This window comes from Chelonia mydas, chromosome 9, assembly GCF_015237465.2.
Source record: "Chelonia mydas isolate rCheMyd1 chromosome 9, rCheMyd1.pri.v2, whole genome shotgun sequence".
NCBI classification, from domain to species: Eukaryota; Metazoa; Chordata; order Testudines; family Cheloniidae; genus Chelonia; species Chelonia mydas.
The window spans coordinates 48422086-48438951 of NC_057855.1; the positions used below are offsets into that span (position 1 = coordinate 48422086).

The window sequence follows — 16866 nt, forward strand, 5'->3', positions numbered from 1 at the left end:
AACCTACAGTTACCTCTACTTGACACCTATTTTTCTCCAGACATTTGCATGCGGTCCGGACGCCTGTCTCCAGCTGTATCTCACTTTTCTAGTGATGAGGAAGCCATAGCGCAGGGAGACTTTTCACCATACCAGTTCTCCCAGTCACAGAGCCAAATCAGCACTGGTCACAGAAAATCTAGGTCTTCGTTCATCAAAGACCTCCCTCCCTGGTATACAAACCCATGGATGGCACCACCTATGCCTTTCCCCGGTCAGTGGCAATACAGGGTCCATGAGCACCATATAAGCAATTCTACTATGATTGCCAAGATGCCAAAAATAGGAGCAATGCCACCTCGCCACCACCAGTGCACGTGGCTACGAATGAGACACAACAAGCAGCTGTTACTCCACTCTTTGATAAACATGCTACACATGCTTCCCCAACCCTTATGGAGCCCATATCCACACAGGATGAGGCTGTACTGCCTCCCCACCAACAATGTCAGATGATTTTTTAAAAAATTTCAAGACCTCTTCAAAAGAGTCGCCAATGAGTTGAGGCTTAATCTGGAGGAAGTTTTCTGAAAAGCAGCATGAGTTGACTGACATCCTGCAACCTTCCTCCACATCCAAGATTGCCTTACCTATAAATCCAGCCATTATGAATCCTGCCAAAACCATATGGCAGACACCGGCTACTAGCAGATCTACCTGTAAGTGAGCTAACTGGAAATATCTTATTCCTTCCAAAGGGTCTGAGTTCCTTTTTACTCACCCAGTGCCAAGTTAATTGGTGGTAGAGGTAGCTAACCAGAAGAACAAACACGAGTTCCCAGGTCTACCCCAACTGATAAAGACAGTAAAAGGCTGGACCTTCTTGGTTGTAAGGTGTATGCTTCATCCACATTACAATTCTGGATATGTAATTATGCGGCTGTTCTGGCAAAATATAACCACAGAAATTATGAGAAACTCATGGACTTTATTGATGACATTCCGGGGGGTGGGGGAACCATCAGTTTAAAGCCATAGTCTGATGGACAAATCATCTCCCGTACCGCACTACAATCTGCGCTTGATGTTGCCAACACAGCTGCGAGGTCCACTGCTACAGCAATCGTGATGCATTGAGCTTCACGGCTTTCATAGTCGTCGTCGTCTTTTCCTTGCGAGGTTCAGAATACTACAGAAGATCTCCCGTTTGATTGTGAAAAACTATTTGCCAGTAACACCAACGATGTGCTTCACTCCATGAAGGACTCAAGAGCAACATTATAGTCTCTCGGTATCCAAACCCCTGCAAAAGGAAGAGACAATATGGATACCAACCTTATCAACATCCATGCTACCCAGTGTATACTCAACAAAGTCATAGACCATCTGAACAACATCATCTGTGACCAAGATATCAATGTCGCCGCACCAATTCATCACTCCATGTCAACCCCCTCCCACTAGTAAGCGAATTTTGAAGATGTGACCGATAGCATAGAAAACATCATCCATACTTCAGTGCCCATTTTCACCCCCCCCCCCCCCCCCGCGTCCCTTTTCAGGGACCGCTCTCACGAACAACTGCTCCACCAAGAGATTCATCACCTCCTCCAATTAGGAGTAGTACAGCCAGCGCCTGACCAACACAGAGGAAAAGGGTTCTACTCCCATTACTTTTTAATACAAAAGAAAACTGGGGGATGGCGACCCATTCTCGACCTCAGATGCCGCGATAAATAAAATTACAAAAAAATAATGGTGACTCTTGCAACCGTAATTCCAGCGCTGGAGCAGGGAGATTGGATTTTCAGCCCTCGACCTGCAGGATGCTTATGTTCCTGTGACCATACATCCTGCTCACAGACGTTTTATTCGCTTCGTTCTGGGCTCACAACACTACCAGTACAGGGTCCTACCTTTCGGCCTCTCGACTGCACCTTGTGTCTTTTCCAAACTCCTCGCAGTCATAACAGCTCATCTCAGAAGGCAGAGAATCATAATTTTTACTTATCTTGACAACTGCCTTTTCAAAGCCAGGACCCTCCAAGAAGCCATTCAATCCACACAATGGACAGTTCAATATTTCCATGCTCTTGGCCTGTGAATGAACTAAGTAAATCTTCATTCACTCCCACCCAACAACTGGAGTTCATAGCAGCACATTTTGACTCATGCAAAAGAAGAGCATCTCTCCCACTCCACGTTTTTAACACTATAAACCTTTTCATTCCCAAGCTGTGCAACAGTCCACAAGTGGCTGCACGAGCTTGCCTACAATTCCAAGGTCACATGGCCTCTTGCAGTTTTGTAGTCAGGAATGCTTGCCTCTTCATGAGAGGTTTCCAAAGCTGAATTCCACTGTCTACAGACTGAATATCCATGGTCTGAACAAACTTTTATACATACCTCCCAGAGTCTAGGACTCTCTGTCTCCACTGGTGGACATTGCCTCACAACCTTTGCTACAGGTCCCCTTTCTACAGGACATCCCATCGGTTGTTTTCACTACAGACGCATCCCTTACGGTGCAAGGAGTACACACGCCCCAATACACTACCCAGGGTCTTTTGTGTCCTGCCGAGACGTCCCTTCACATCAATGTCTAGAACTGTGAACAATATGCAATGCCTGCCTCCAATTTCTCCTTTCATACAAAACCAACATGTCAGGATAATGACCGACAACACTGCCTACATCTTCTATGTAAACAGGCAAGGGGGGGGCATGATCCCACTCCCTTTGTACAGAAGCAATGAAACGATGGAATTGGTGTCTCAGACACAATTTCTGAATATCGGCTGCATACTTACCTGGCTCTCTCTCTACCACCACGATGACTTCAGCAGAAGATTTCCCATAGACCACGAATGGGAACTAAATGAGGATATAGTACTAGACATATTCCACACATGGGGATACCCAACCACAGACCTTTCTGCAACTGCAGCAAACAAGAAGTGCCCAAGATTTTGTTCCAGAGCGGGACTAGGCAAACACTCCTCGAGGGATGAGTTCATGTGTTCCCATAGAACACAGACCTAATGTATGCATTTCCCTGATACCACTCATACACAAATTATTGATTAAAAATACGAACACACCAAGCCAGGGTCATAATGATAGCCCCACATGGCCCAGACAGGCATGATGCCCTTTCCTTACCAAGATGTCGCTTTCCGCACCCATCCCACTACCCTCTGCCCGAATCTCTTGTCCCAACAGGGTCTACTATTCCACCCCAATTTAACCATGTTACACCTCAAGGTTTGGCTCCTTCATGGTTCTCTCATGCCAAGCGAACTTGCTTGGAGCAGGTTCAAAATGTACTTCTTCATAACACAACAAATTCTACATGCACCACCTGCCTTTATAACTGGACAAGATTTACACACTGGTGGGCTGTCACAAACACTGCTCCTTTTTTCCATGCCTCTCCCACTAATCCTCAACTATCGATTAGAGATTAAATTATCTGGACTCTCCCTGAGTCCCATCAAACTCCACTTGGCCGCAATTACAATGTTCTATAATGCCATTGACGATAGGACTGTCTTTGCTCATCCCATTACTGAGTGATTCCTTAAGGGACCCCAAGCCCTATACCCACACATCAAACTGCCTAATCGATGTTGGGACCTCCCCCTAGTCTTAACATGCCTAACCCAAAACGATTTGAACCATTAGCCACATGTTCCCTCCTACATCTATGAAAACTGCGTTTCTGGTAGCGATTGCCTGTGTGAGACACACAGGAGGAATTGCAGCACTCATGGCAGATCCGCCATGCATCATATTTTTAAGGACAAAGTCACCCTACGCTTACTTCCCGAAATTCCCCAAAGGTGCACGCATCTTTCCATGTCAATGAGCCTATCCATCTCCCTACCTTTTCCAAAACCACATGCAAATTCCTTTGAATCTATGATGCACACTTGGGACATGCACAGAGATTTGTCCTTCTACTTCGACTGGACTAAAACCTTTAGGCGTTCCGACAGGCTATTCGTCCCCGCTGCGGAACGCTCTAAGGGCTCATTTATCTCTAACCACTGACTTTCCAACTGGATCTCGAGTTGCATTTGTCTCTGTTATCAACTACAGAAGGTGACTCCTACCTTTATCAGGACTCACTCCACCAGATCCATGGTGGCCTCAGTGGCCTTTCTGCATAATGTCCCCCTTTAAGGACATTTCCAGAGCTGCTATTTGGGCTTTTGAAAATACGTTTGCAAAACATTATGCTGTTACACAGGGACCCATTACCAATACGCTTATGGGCAGAGCTGTTCTATCCACTGCATTCCTTCTAGATCCAAAGTCCCTACCTCCTTGAGAGATACTGCTTTTCAGTCACCTACAGTGGAGCACCTACAGGGACACCCCTCGAAGAAGAAGAAGAGGAGGTTACTCACCTGTGCAGTAACTGACGTTCTTCGAGATGAGTATCTCTGTGGGTGCTCCGCTCCCCATCCGCCTCCCCTCTACTTCAGAGCTGGGCGGCCTCCATTGTAGAGAAGGAACTGAGGAGTTCGGCCGTGCATGCGCACTATTAAGACAAGACTGGTATCTGAGGCAGGCTCCGTACATGTGCAGCCGATACGGGTACTGCTGTAAAAACCTCCAAACGACGACACAGGGGTGCACCGACACCTACAGTCACCTACAGTGGAGCACCCACAGGGCACTCCTTTCGAAGAACATCAGTTACTGCACAGGTGAGTAACCTCCTCATATGATGTGCTCTATCGTTTGAGCCTGGTGATCAGTCACGTACAGGTGTTTGCCTCATTTTCCATTTGAAGAGGGTTTGTCCACATCTCGCATGAGATGTCCTGATGCGATTCAATCTGCACCAGTCTTTCTGATATAAATTTCGGAAACCATGTAAATCACTCCCAGCTATACTGTGAGTGCTATAGCCATGAATTACACTGTGGGGAACACAAGTAAACTCCCAGTCCTAGACTGTCCAAAGAAATGTGCATCTTTTACTGCCCAGTATTCTCCTGGACAATATGAGCTCATATAAAGTCTGTCATTTCATTAATAGAAAATGATATGCACAAACCTTGTTATCTAAAATCTAGCCAAGCTCTCACTGGTTTAGATAAAACAATACAACAAGTTTTTTAACTACAGAAAGATAGATTTTTTTTTTTAAAAAGTGATTTTACATAAGGCATAAAAGTCAGAATTGGTTACAAAGTAAATAAAAGGTAAAACACATCTAATTAACTTAACAAGCTAAGTTAATTCAAAGCAAAGGTTTCTCTCCCCATATACTTTAGCAGTCTTACTTGCTGAAATCCTTTGTCAGGATCTCTCCCCCAGTTCAGTGTTAATTTCCTTGTCCTTCAGGTAGTGGTAATGCTGTGAGTAGTGATGAAGGGAGAGAGATTTTGGGGCCTCTGCTTTCCTGTCTTATAGCTCTCTTTTCCTTTGAAAATTATCTCCAGCTGAGGTTCAGGAGACAGCCAATCTATGGAGAGGGAACCTCCAGCTGTTCACTGGCAACATGTAAATTTCTCTCACCCTTTTTCCTGTCAAAGAATGACCACTTAACCAGGTAATAGTCTATTTGATTTCATTGACACCTGGATGAGGCATCAGTTTGCCTTTTGTTTCTGAGGAACTGGTTTCTGGCTGTGTCCCCAGCTTTAGAATATGTCTTAGTAACATCCTACAGTAGAATCTTACAATTTTAGATACAATGTTGTCACACACATTTTGCCAGGACAATAATGATCAGCAAATTGAGTTTTCTAATGATACCTCACAAAGCATACTTTATACAAAATCCATTATAGTTTTGTAAAAGGGGTGAGCATAGGGGTACAGACTGTCGCAGTGTATCCACATATGTTGGCCCTTTTGGCCACATGACCACACTGGGAGCTCATGTGCAGTTGTTAATGACCCCAAGTTCTTTTCAGTGTCACTACTTTCTAGGGTGCAATCCCCCTTGCTGTAAGTCTCATCAACATTCTCTTACTTGTATGACTTTGCATTTAGCTGTATTGAGAAGTATGTTTAACTGTGCCCACCTTATCAAGTGCTCTGCATCAGTGATTGTTCTTGTATCATGTATCAGCCTTTCCAGTATTTTGCCCATGATCAGGGTCTGGCTTACTGGCCTATAATTACAGGGCTTATCCTGTTTACCCTTTATACATATTGGCACAACCTTGACTTCTCCTAAGTTAATAAAAATTAACCTTACTGGTCTGGAGCACTCCTCAACCAACTCACTTAAAATTCTTGAGTACAGATCATTCATACTTACTGACTTTTAAAAATGTTTAGTAGATTCTATTTTCTAGTGGAAACTAAAGAGCATATTAAAGAGGACATTTCATCATATATATGAATATGTAATCAGCTTTGTTCTGAATACGGAACAGAAATATGTACTATACACTTCTCTTTTCTGCTAAGTAGTTTTGAAAGCTCTTATCTAAAACAATAGTTCTTACACCCCGTCTGTCAAATCAGTAGGAGAAACTGAAGGAGACTGCTAAGGAGGGATTTTCACGTCCACCTTTACAGAGGTATGGGGATTGCCTTGCATGATCCAGACCAGTTGTCTGTGTGTAGTCAGGTGTCCAGTTTCCAACTGTATTCAGAGGCCAGTACAAGAAATGTCACAGTAGAAAAATCTGTCCATGGGAGGAAGTTTCTTCCTGACTCCTGTCAGTGGTTGAGTTACACCCTGAGGCATGAGGTTTTTTATAGCCTTTATAAATATTCATCCTTTGTAATGTAACTGTTCTAATTATTATATATCCAATCTCTTTTGAAGGGTGCAAAGCTCTTGTCCTCTGTGTTGCAGAAGTAAGTTCCATAGGGTAATTTTGCATTGTGTTTAAAAGTAAAAATATTTTTTGTTTTTAAATTTGCCCTTAATGTCATTGAGTGACTCCTTGTTCCATTATGTTTCAGTAAATAAAGGCCTGTGTCTGTCTTTTCTCTATACTCTCTCTATAGAGAGTATTTTTCTTTATACTGTCAGTTACCTTTTATTTGTTTCCTCTGAACCGTTCACATCTTCGTTTCTTCTCATATGACTGTTATTTTTGTGTGCCTCTGATTGTTGCTTTTCTTTAAACTCTTCTATTTCTGCAACATCTCTTGAAAACTGAGCGTATTCAGACAATAGATTTATATGAATATTAGACTGCATGTCTGAGGCTGAAGGGAGTTAATTTGTCTAAGCAGTATGGTGAGTGGATTAGGCATTAGCAGACAGGAGATCGGGGCCTAATGTCAGCTCTGCCATAGGCTTCTTGTGTGTGATCTTAGTCTAGTTACTTACCTGTTATGTTTCATATGCCATCCTGTAGATGGGTCATTGATATACCTATGTCAGAGAGGTGGTGAGAGGCCTAACTTAAATGTTTGTGAAGTTGTAAGATTAGTCCGAGAGCGTTCAGAATAGAACTTGTGAATCCTGACTCCTAGCCGTGTGCTCATCCCCTGTACTGTGTTTGTGCAGTGCCTAGCACAATGAGCCCCTATTCTGGCCTGGCCTGTAGGCATTTCCATAATAAATGTGATTTGAGAAATAAATAATCCAAGGGGCTGCTTCTGTAAATAAAAGGAAACTTCCTACCAGACTTACTGAAGTCTTTGAGTAGGTTGGTTTAAAAAACAAAACAAAACACCACGCCCCCCCCGATAGATCAGCTAGTCTGGATTTAAAGCACCACCAAATTTGGGTGAGAAGGTTTTGTGTGTGGCATGGAGGGGGTTTAGGATGTCCCAGTTAGCTCTGCAGTGGACACATAACCATACAGAAAATACTGTGGGTATGTAGGGGGTTGAATATTATGAGCTCACTAGCAAAATTCAGTGACAGAATTATCTGTGTATTTTTATTCTTGCTTCTGTGTGACTCCTTACTATGGGGGAAGGGAAAGGTCTTTTCACAATTGCCTAAAAGACTTAGGAGCACAAGTCCCAGTGAAAGTCAATGGTGCTGATGCTCCTAAATCATGTGGGAAAATCCTACCTGGGGACTTGAAACAAACTTTCAAAAATTTGTGGATTTAAAAAATCCCTCCTGTCATTTACTATGTTGCATAATACATGGTCACAAGATGAAAATTACAAATGTTCTCTTAAATTATTGCTTTTCCATTATACTTCCTCTCTGATTGCTCTGTTCACCCTGACTTCATGATAAAGTCTGGCATAGACACTTCTGTAGTAATTCTACATATTTAATTTTTTTCTGCTGTAATATGATTACCAACCACCCTTCTCTCTTCCTCTCGTCCCATTCTCCCATTTATTAAATAAACAAAACATTGAGAGTTAACAAAACAAGCTCTACCAGCAGAATTTGGAGGCTCTAGACCCTTCTTTACATTATTTGATAGTATGTCTGTTACTGCTATCTTCACTTTCTTCTGTTGTATTGATTTCTCTCTGACTTTTCTCTTTCTTGACCCTATCCCAATGGACTGAAAAGGAAAAGGTATAGTAATATTGCATTGTGCATGTACGTCGCATGAATGGCTTGTGTCTCCTGCTTTACAGTGCTGTTTTGAATGCTGAAAGGCCAGGTTACCGTGTATTGCAGTTGAGGGTCTGTGAGCTGGGCAGTGAAGGAGGCAGGGTTCTCTCTTGCTAGCTATTGCAGCTTACTGTATTAGCAATCTTATTTTTGAGGGTCTGACTCTTTCTTTCTTTTTTGTTTTTATTTGTTCTTTTCGTGGATCTGGCCTCCAAGAACAGTAAAAGAGAGGACAAGCATATGTGCTGTTTGTGGCTCTTCACTGCAGGCCACCTTTTGGCTACTTTTCCAGAAGCCAGGCAAAACAGAGTACTTCTACAAGGCCTAGGCCTGACTCCCCCTGCAAGCTGATAGCGATGGCATTTTATTGGCGAAGTCTGGTTCCTCCTTCTGTCATGGGATAGCAGCTCCATAAGCCCTTCACAGGGGAAGAAAACTTAGAACCCCCCCACAAGCGAACAGTTCTTCAAGTGCTTGCTCATGTCTATTCCATTCTAGGTGTGTGTGCACTCACAGGAGCAGACCATTGGAGATTTTTGCCCTAGCAGTATCTGTAGGGTCAGCTGTGGCACCCTCTTGAGTGCCACGCTCATGCGTCAGTATATTAGGTGCCGCTGGCCCTACTTCCTCTCAGTTTCTTTTTGCTGACCATGGTGGCTAGTTGGAGTGTCTTTCCCTTATCTCGCAAGGGCTAATGATTGTTCTACTTCGATCTTCGAACCTTAAGGCCTTGTGAATAGTTTGTTTACAGTACTTAGTTAGTAAGACACAATCTAGACTGGGTAGTTAGGGTGCTGGTTCACATCCGACCATTCCTGGATTGATGGTTGAGCCCCGAATTGGTGTTGGAGGGAGTTCCTTTTGTGGCTCAATCCCTGTCGTTGACCCTGGTTTCTGATGCCTTGGTCGGGGAGCCCACCTGGGTGAGCTCTGCATGCAAGGCCGCTGGTTGCAGGACAATCTGTCCCTCCACATGAACGTCAGGGAGCTCAAAGCGGTTTGCCTGGCCTGCCAGGCTTTCCTGCCCCAAGTGAAGAGCAAGGTGGTGCAGGACCTGACAGACAATACCACAGCAATGTATTGCATCAACAGGCAGGGCGGAGTCAGGTCATCGGCCCTTTGCCAAGAAGCACTCCACCTTTGGGACTTCTGTGTGCAGCATGCCATCCATCTGGTAGCCGCGCATCTACCTGGGGCCAGGAACATATTATCAGATTGCCTCAGCAGGACCTTCTGAACTCACCACAAGTAGTTACTCCACCCAGAGGCGGTCCGTATGTTCTTCCAGAGGTGGGGGACTCCACAGGTGGACCTCTTCACATCCCGTCAGAACAGGAAATGCCATGTGTTCTGCTCATTCCGGGGATTGGACAGGGGCTCCCTGTTGGGCGCCTTTCTGCTGCCATGGTCGAGGGCTCTGATGTACGCCTTCCCACTGGTGCCGCTAATCTACAAGGTCCTTATGAAGATCAAACAGGACAAGGTGAAGGTGATTCTGATAGCCCCTGTGTGGCCTCGGCAGCACTGGTTTGGCACGCTGATGGACCTTTCGGTAGCTGCTCCGCTGCAGTTGCCTCTCTGGCCAGACCTGCTGTCGCAGAACCATGGCAGTCTTCTGCATCCAAACCTGGTGGCACCGCACTTGACAGCGTGGCTTCTGCATGGCTAAATGTGTAAGAACAGGAATGCTAGCCTAGGTCAACAGGTCTTGTTGGGTAGCAGAAAGCCCTCCACCACAGCAACCTACTTGGCCAAGTGGAAGAGGTTCACATGCTGGGCCTGAGTCTGGGGTATCCGGGCTGAGCAGGCCTCGCTGCGGGCCATCCTGGACCATCTTCTGAATCTCAAGCTCCAAGGGTTATCCTTGTCATCGATCAAAGTCCACTTGGCCACTATTTCGGTCTTCACCCTCTGCTCCAGGGCAGATCGGTCTTCGCTCATCCCGTGGGCCTCACCAAAGGCTCTTAAGCAAAATAAGCAGTCATGGATAAGAGGGAAGGGTCTGTCATGGATAGGAAACAAAGGGTAGGAATAAATGGTCAGTTCTCAGAATGGAGAGAGGTAAATAGTGGTGTCCCCCCGGGATCTGTACTGGGCCCAGTCCTATTTAACATATTCATAAACGATCTGGAAAAAGGGGTAAACAGTGAGGTGGCAAAATTTGCAGATGATACAAAACTACTCAAGATAGTTAAGTCCCAGAAGAGCTACAAAAAGATCTCACAAATCTGGGTGACTGGGCAACAAAATGGCAGATGAAATTTAACATTGATAAATGCAAAGTAATGCACATTGGAAAACATAATCCTAACTATACATATACAATGATGGGGTCTAAATTCGCTGTTACCACTCAAGAAAGAGATCTTGGAGTCATTGTGGATAGTTCTCTGAAATCATCCACTCCAACGTGCAGCGGCAGTCAAGAAAGTGAACAGAATGTTGGGAATCATCAAGAAAGGGATAGATAATAAGAGGCAATGTGATATTTTCTTTCTATATAAATCCATGGTATGCCCACGCCTCGAATACTGTGCGCAGATGTGGTCGCACCATCTCCAAAAAGATATACTGGAATTCGAAAAGGTTCAGAAAAGGGCAACAAAAATGATTAGGGGTATAGAACGGCTTCCGTATGAGGAGAGATTAATAAGACTGGGACTTTTCAGCTTGGAAAAGAGGCAGCTAAGGGGGCGTATGATAGAAGTCTATAAAATCATGAGTGGCATAGAGAAAGTAAATAAGGAAGTGTTGTTTATTCCTTCTCATAATACAAGAACAAGGGGCCACCAAATGAAATTAATAGGTAGCAGGTTTAAAACAAACACACGAAAGTATTTTTTCATGCAACGCACTGTCAACCTGTAGAACTCCTTGACAGAGGGTATTGTGAAGGCCAATACTATAATGGGGTTCAAAAGGGAGCTAGATAGGTCCATCAATGGCTATCTTCCAAGAATCTATTAGCCAGGATGGGCAGGAATGGTGTTCCTAGCCTCTGTTTGCCATAAACTGGGATTGGGTGACAGGGCATGGATCACTTGATGATAATCTGTCTGTTCATTGCCTTTGGGGCACCTGCCATTGGCCACTGTCAGAAGACAGGATACTGGGCTTGATGGACCTTTGGTCTGACCAAGTAGGGCCGTTCTTATGATGGTCCAGTTTTTGAAAGGTCTGGAACATCTATACCCACACATTAGAGATCCCATCCCTCCATGGGACCTGAATCTCGTACTGTTGCGGCTCATGTGTCCTCCCTTTGAGCCTCTCGGTTCCTGCTCCTTTCTCCTTCTCTCCTGGAAAGTCTTTCCTGGTTTCAATATCGTCCACCCGTAGGGTCTCCGAGATCAGGTTGCTTACTTCAGAGCCGCCCTATACGTTATTCTACAAGGACACTGTCCAGGTGTGGCTGCATCTAGAATTCCTGTCCAAGGTAGTTTCACAGTTTCATACCAACCAAGACACATACTTACTGGTCTGCTTTTCAAAACCTTGTAAATTGGAAGAGGAGATCAGATTGCACGCTCTGGATGTCAGGCGAGCACTTGCACTGTGGGGCTAAAAATAATATTCAGATGTAACTCAGCATAGTTCTTCTAAATTAATGGTGTAAAGCTAACTAATAAGACACATTTTATAGCTAGATTGGTAAAGAGCTACTTGTGGAAGACTTCAATTGGTGATGCATTGTTGAATGTTGTTGTTGAAAATACCATGCTAATATTACTTACAAAAGTGAATTGTTAAAGGGGCAATCCAGTGTGTTTGTAAATTCAGAATGAACAGGATTGGTAATAAAAATAGGTTGCTCTTTTGTAGACTCATAGACTTTAATGTCAGAGAGACCATTATGATCATCTAGTCTGACCTGCTGCATCGGTTTCTCTTGTTAGCAGGAAAACTGCAGCCTCCATATAGTAAAGGGTTTTTTTGTTAACTTTTTGGGAAGCTATAATATTAACGTCAAAAAAGACATGAGACAACTTACAAAACAAGTTTAAAAAAAAATTACAGAGGTTGCAATTTTCCTCCTAACTGGCAGGTTGTAAGTAAAATTTAAAGTAGGAAGGAACTGATTGTGTTTTGAGCTGATAGGACGAAAACAACAACTTCAGGAGGAATTGCGCTTCAGTTTGAACATGTGGCAAATGTTTTCAGATAAATGTATTGTTTCAGGTTGGGCTTTATTAACTTCCTTGTTAAATGGTGTCCAGAAATTTCAGGTAAAGAAAGCTGTCTTACCTCCTCACTAGAATCCTCCTTTTTGGTAAGAGAGCAGTCTGTACTGGGAAGGATGCCATTGCTCAAGGAGGCAGGACACAAGTTCCTTTATTTTCACTTCTTCCCCCACCTGTTAGTAAAAAGTAAAAGCAGTTTATTAAAAAAATCAGCTCCAACAGCAACCACGAAAGAATAATTGAAAGGACATTAAATATTTCCTGTATTTCCAAAAATCATCAAAATTGTTTTTCTTCTGATGTAGTTTTCAAAAAACCCCACCAAATACTGTGTTCTTATTAAAATAGTCTACTAAGTCAAGCAAATACAAAGTGTTTTTCCTTCTCTTTTCTGGCTAAGGGCTTGGCTACACTTGTGAGTTACAGCACAATAAAGGAGTCCCGGGCGCACTAGCTCACTATCTGTCCACACTGGCAAGGCACGTAGAGCGCTCTGACTCCATGGCTACAGCGCTGCTGGTTCTCCACCTCGGCGAGTGGAATAAAGTTTGTTGTGCCCTTGCTGGAGCGCCGCGGCGCCAGTGTGAGCGAGGTGTTGCTTTACTGCACTCTGATCAGCCTCCAGAAACGTCCCATAATCCACTTAAATCAAGTGGCCACTCTTGTCATTGTTTGGAATCGGCTGTAGGAATGCGGAAATGCCCTTTGAAAGCTCCGTTTCTGACAGCTGGCTGCTTATCTGCTCCAAGACAAAGCAACCATTAGTGTGGAATGCTGTGAGAGAGAGGTGGGGGAGGTGAGAGGGGTCTGCTGCTGTCTGAACTTACAAGACAGCATGCTGATATGCTCTCAGCCCCCCACATACCCACTCTCTCTCCCCCCACATACACACAACACACTCCGTCACACTCCACCCCACCCCCCCCCCATTTGAAAAGCACATTGCAGCCACTTGCATGCTGTGATAGCTGCTCATAATGCACCGCTGCAAGTGCTGCAAATGTGGCCACGCCAGTGCGCTTGAAGCTGTCAGTGTGGACTGACTGCAGTGCTTTCCCTACTGCGCTCAACGAGGGCTGGTTTAACTCAAAGTGCTCTACATCTGCAAGTGTAGCCATGCCCTTTAGACCCTGCTCTTAAATTCTTGTACTTGTACTTAACTTTAAGCATGTGAGCAGTACTCATACTCCAAGTGAAGCATGTGCATAAGTATTTGTAGGACTGAGGCCTTAATTTTAATAGTTATACCTTGTATTTTATCACTGTTTTCTTACTAATATTACTTCTTGTTTAGATCCAAACCAGGCTCTGCGGCTTTGTCTGGGCAGCACTGCTGTTGGGGCCCAGTACGGGGCTATCTCAGCTCTGAGTATCAACAATGACTGTTCAAGACTACTGTGTGGCTTTGCAAAAGGACAGGTAATTGACATTTAATAGGAGTAAGAATGTTGGGGAATAAGAAGGTTAGGGAATGATTGTTTGAAGGACAACAGTTTCTCTTGGTGCAGCGTGCTTGTCTACCAACATCTCTTCCTAGGGAGCTAGTTGATTTGGGTTTAAGCCTTTCCTGTTTGATCTGAGTGTTATCTAGGAATTATATGCTCCACTTAATCCTGAATTATTTTGAGAGCTAGGATTGATTTGAGTAGCTCACATATGAATCTTTCCCCAAAGTTTGGGGCTGCTCAGCGTTATGGTTTTATGTATTACAATGAAGCAGTAGTAGTTTGACACGCTTTGGGGAAAGAGGGCTCTGATTAGGTGTTGCAGTTTGCACCTATCTCTGGTCCTAAAGAAAGGAATCCCTAGACAAATATTATGCATAGTTATAAAGTCAAAATTCCAAGGAGATAAAATGTTGTATGTAATGTTGTAGCCATGTTGTTCCCAGGATATTAGAGAGAGAAGGTGGGTTAAGTAATATATTTTATTAGACCAACTTCTGTTGGTGAGAGAGATGAGAAAGCTCATCTCTCACCAACAGAAGTTGGTCCAATAAAGATATTACGTCACCCACCTTGTCTCTCAAGGAGATAAGTTTCATATCAGAATAATATTTTAAGATAGAGTCTCTGCAACCTTTTCCATAACCTCAACGTGCGTGTCCTTTGTTCATTTATCTTCATCTCCTCTTGTGCCTTTTTTTCACCAGATACCTTCTCTCTTCTTTCATAACAATGAAGAATATCTGCCTCCTGTAATAGTATCCCTACTCTGTCTTATTTTCTTCATTTCATTTCATCATTATTCTCTCCTTGGGTTGTGCGGGGGAGTGGAAGGGAGGAAGCAGGGTGATGGGTATTAACTTGGGATGTTGTAAAGTAAATACAAATACATTTGTTTCTGTACACACTTTGATTAGCAGTGGCTGAGATGCCTGCTTTTCAAGCCAACTTCAGTAAGTAAAAATTGGAGACCAGAGTTTCTTACACGCTAGGAAGATGCTTGAACATGTTTTTTTCCCCACAAAGTCATGTTCTAGTGAGTTTTTGTATAATACCCTGAAGTGGGGAAACTTGAACATTGCCTCTGTGTGCCCCTCTCATCTTTCTGATCTATATAAGGCTTGCGCAAAACTGAGGGTAACAATATGGAACAAAATCGTTTGTTTTGTTGGTCTCTGCACACATCACCCACACTTTTAATATTTTTTTAAACTCTTACTTGCAAATAAAAATTGTTCTATAAAAATAAAGCATAAAAGTATATAAAAGTTGTGTTAAGAATTTTAGCTTTCTAGATGTGTTAGAACTCTTAGATGTAGTAATGGTGAAGTTCTGTAGCAGCATTATAGCTATAGTAACAGGGAAATCTCGTTAGTTGCCTGAGCATTTCCTGTTTCAGACCATGATTTCAGTTGCTCAAGCTCCATAACATTCTGATCTTTCATGCTGAAATTTTCTCTGTCTGATCACTACTGGAAGGTTAGTGGGGTGTGTGTGTGTTTGTGTTTTTAAATTAAAGTTTGAGTAAAAACTGTTCAATTAGAGAACGAGAGAAAAATAATTTCTCAATTTTTTTTAAAAAACACCATTTAAAAATATTTCCTTTGTCACAATAGCTGAAGACAGAAAATTGAAATGTAGCAGGGAGGTGGTTAGTAAAGGGATGCAATACCTTTTGAGAGTTTGGTGGAAACTGGTTTTAATTAGGCTGTTACGAATCTATGAAAATAGCACTTTGCATCTGGGTGTTCAGTTTTGAATTTTTTTAAACATTTTTTTATGTACAGTCAGAGGAGGATAAGCTTATGGGACATGCACACTGGAGCATTGCTGCATCCTTGTGATATTCTAGGATATGCATAGGATTCCATAGGGTGCCTTTTTGTTTGTGCTGCTGAAAACTTTGTGCACCCAATGCATAAAGGTTTCAATGAGTCAGTGAGACAAGTCTGAGGAGAACTCTCACTTTAAGTGTGGAAAAGCCAATGCCCTGTTGATCCTCTAGCCAAACAGTTCCAGGTCATGGAATCTCTAAAATAATAACAATAAAATTTTACATTAAGACATATGGTAAAGCACTCAGAAGCTGGGATACATGGAAGTTTTATTGAAGTACACTCAGCCTTAATTCTTCCCTCTTGTGTGCATGCTTTTACAAAGCAGTCTTTAATTACTGGTGGCAAGCCCAAGACTGTGGAACATGATTCCAAAGAATCTAAACCTCACCACACTTCTTTGACTTTACCTTCCAAATAAAATACATACAATGCAGCATGCAGATATAAAATACAATTTAACATGCAGTTTTCCTTGAATGGACAGAGATGAGATTGGAAATTTTTTTTTTTTTGTCAGATGCTAACACGTCACATGCAATGCTGTAAAGTGATCAGATATCCTGGTGATAGGCATGGTATAAGAATCTGAAGAGAATAGAATGATTTATGGTCAACAGGTCTGACCTATCCAGAGCAGTGATCAGTAGTAGATGTTACACATAGATCTCTAATGTTATAGGAGAAATTGTATGAACTGTTGCACTATTTTAAAAATGGTATATTGTAGGTAATTAGAGTGTATTATAGTTATCCATTCAATTTGATATCATATAAGGTGACAAGAGGTAGGTTTTGCTGGAAATTGAGAGCTTCTGTGGATTTTTTTTTTCCAGGCTGTGCATGGACAAGCAAGATAAAGTGTGCATCAAATCAAATTTAGAAATAAGTCATCAGATCCCCTTCATAAA

At 43.0% G+C, this 16866-nt stretch overlaps 1 protein-coding gene and 1 long non-coding RNA gene across 6 annotated transcripts in view; one reads left to right on the top strand and one right to left on the bottom strand.

Moving 5' to 3' along the window:
* The window catches only part of VPS8 (VPS8 subunit of CORVET complex), a 231790-nt gene that overhangs the window by 21505 nt on the left and 193419 nt on the right, over positions 1-16866 (top strand). For 3 of the 5 annotated variants that reach the window (XM_007052610.4, XM_037909562.2, XM_043523177.1), the window contains exon 7: positions 13970-14094. In XM_007052610.4, the coding sequence (XP_007052672.2) occupies positions 13970-14094 (125 nt within the window). Of the gene's footprint in view, positions 1-8449; positions 8456-13969; positions 14095-16866 lie in introns of all 5 variants that reach the window. The other 2 variants (XM_043523175.1, XM_043523176.1) reach the window with 1 other exon arrangement.
* LOC122461866 lies at positions 968-12801 on the bottom strand. Its single transcript, XR_006284087.1, has 3 exons — positions 12740-12801; positions 11971-12055; positions 968-1282 (listed from the first exon to the last, which is right to left on the bottom strand). It is a non-coding gene; the product is annotated as an uncharacterized LOC122461866 (long non-coding RNA).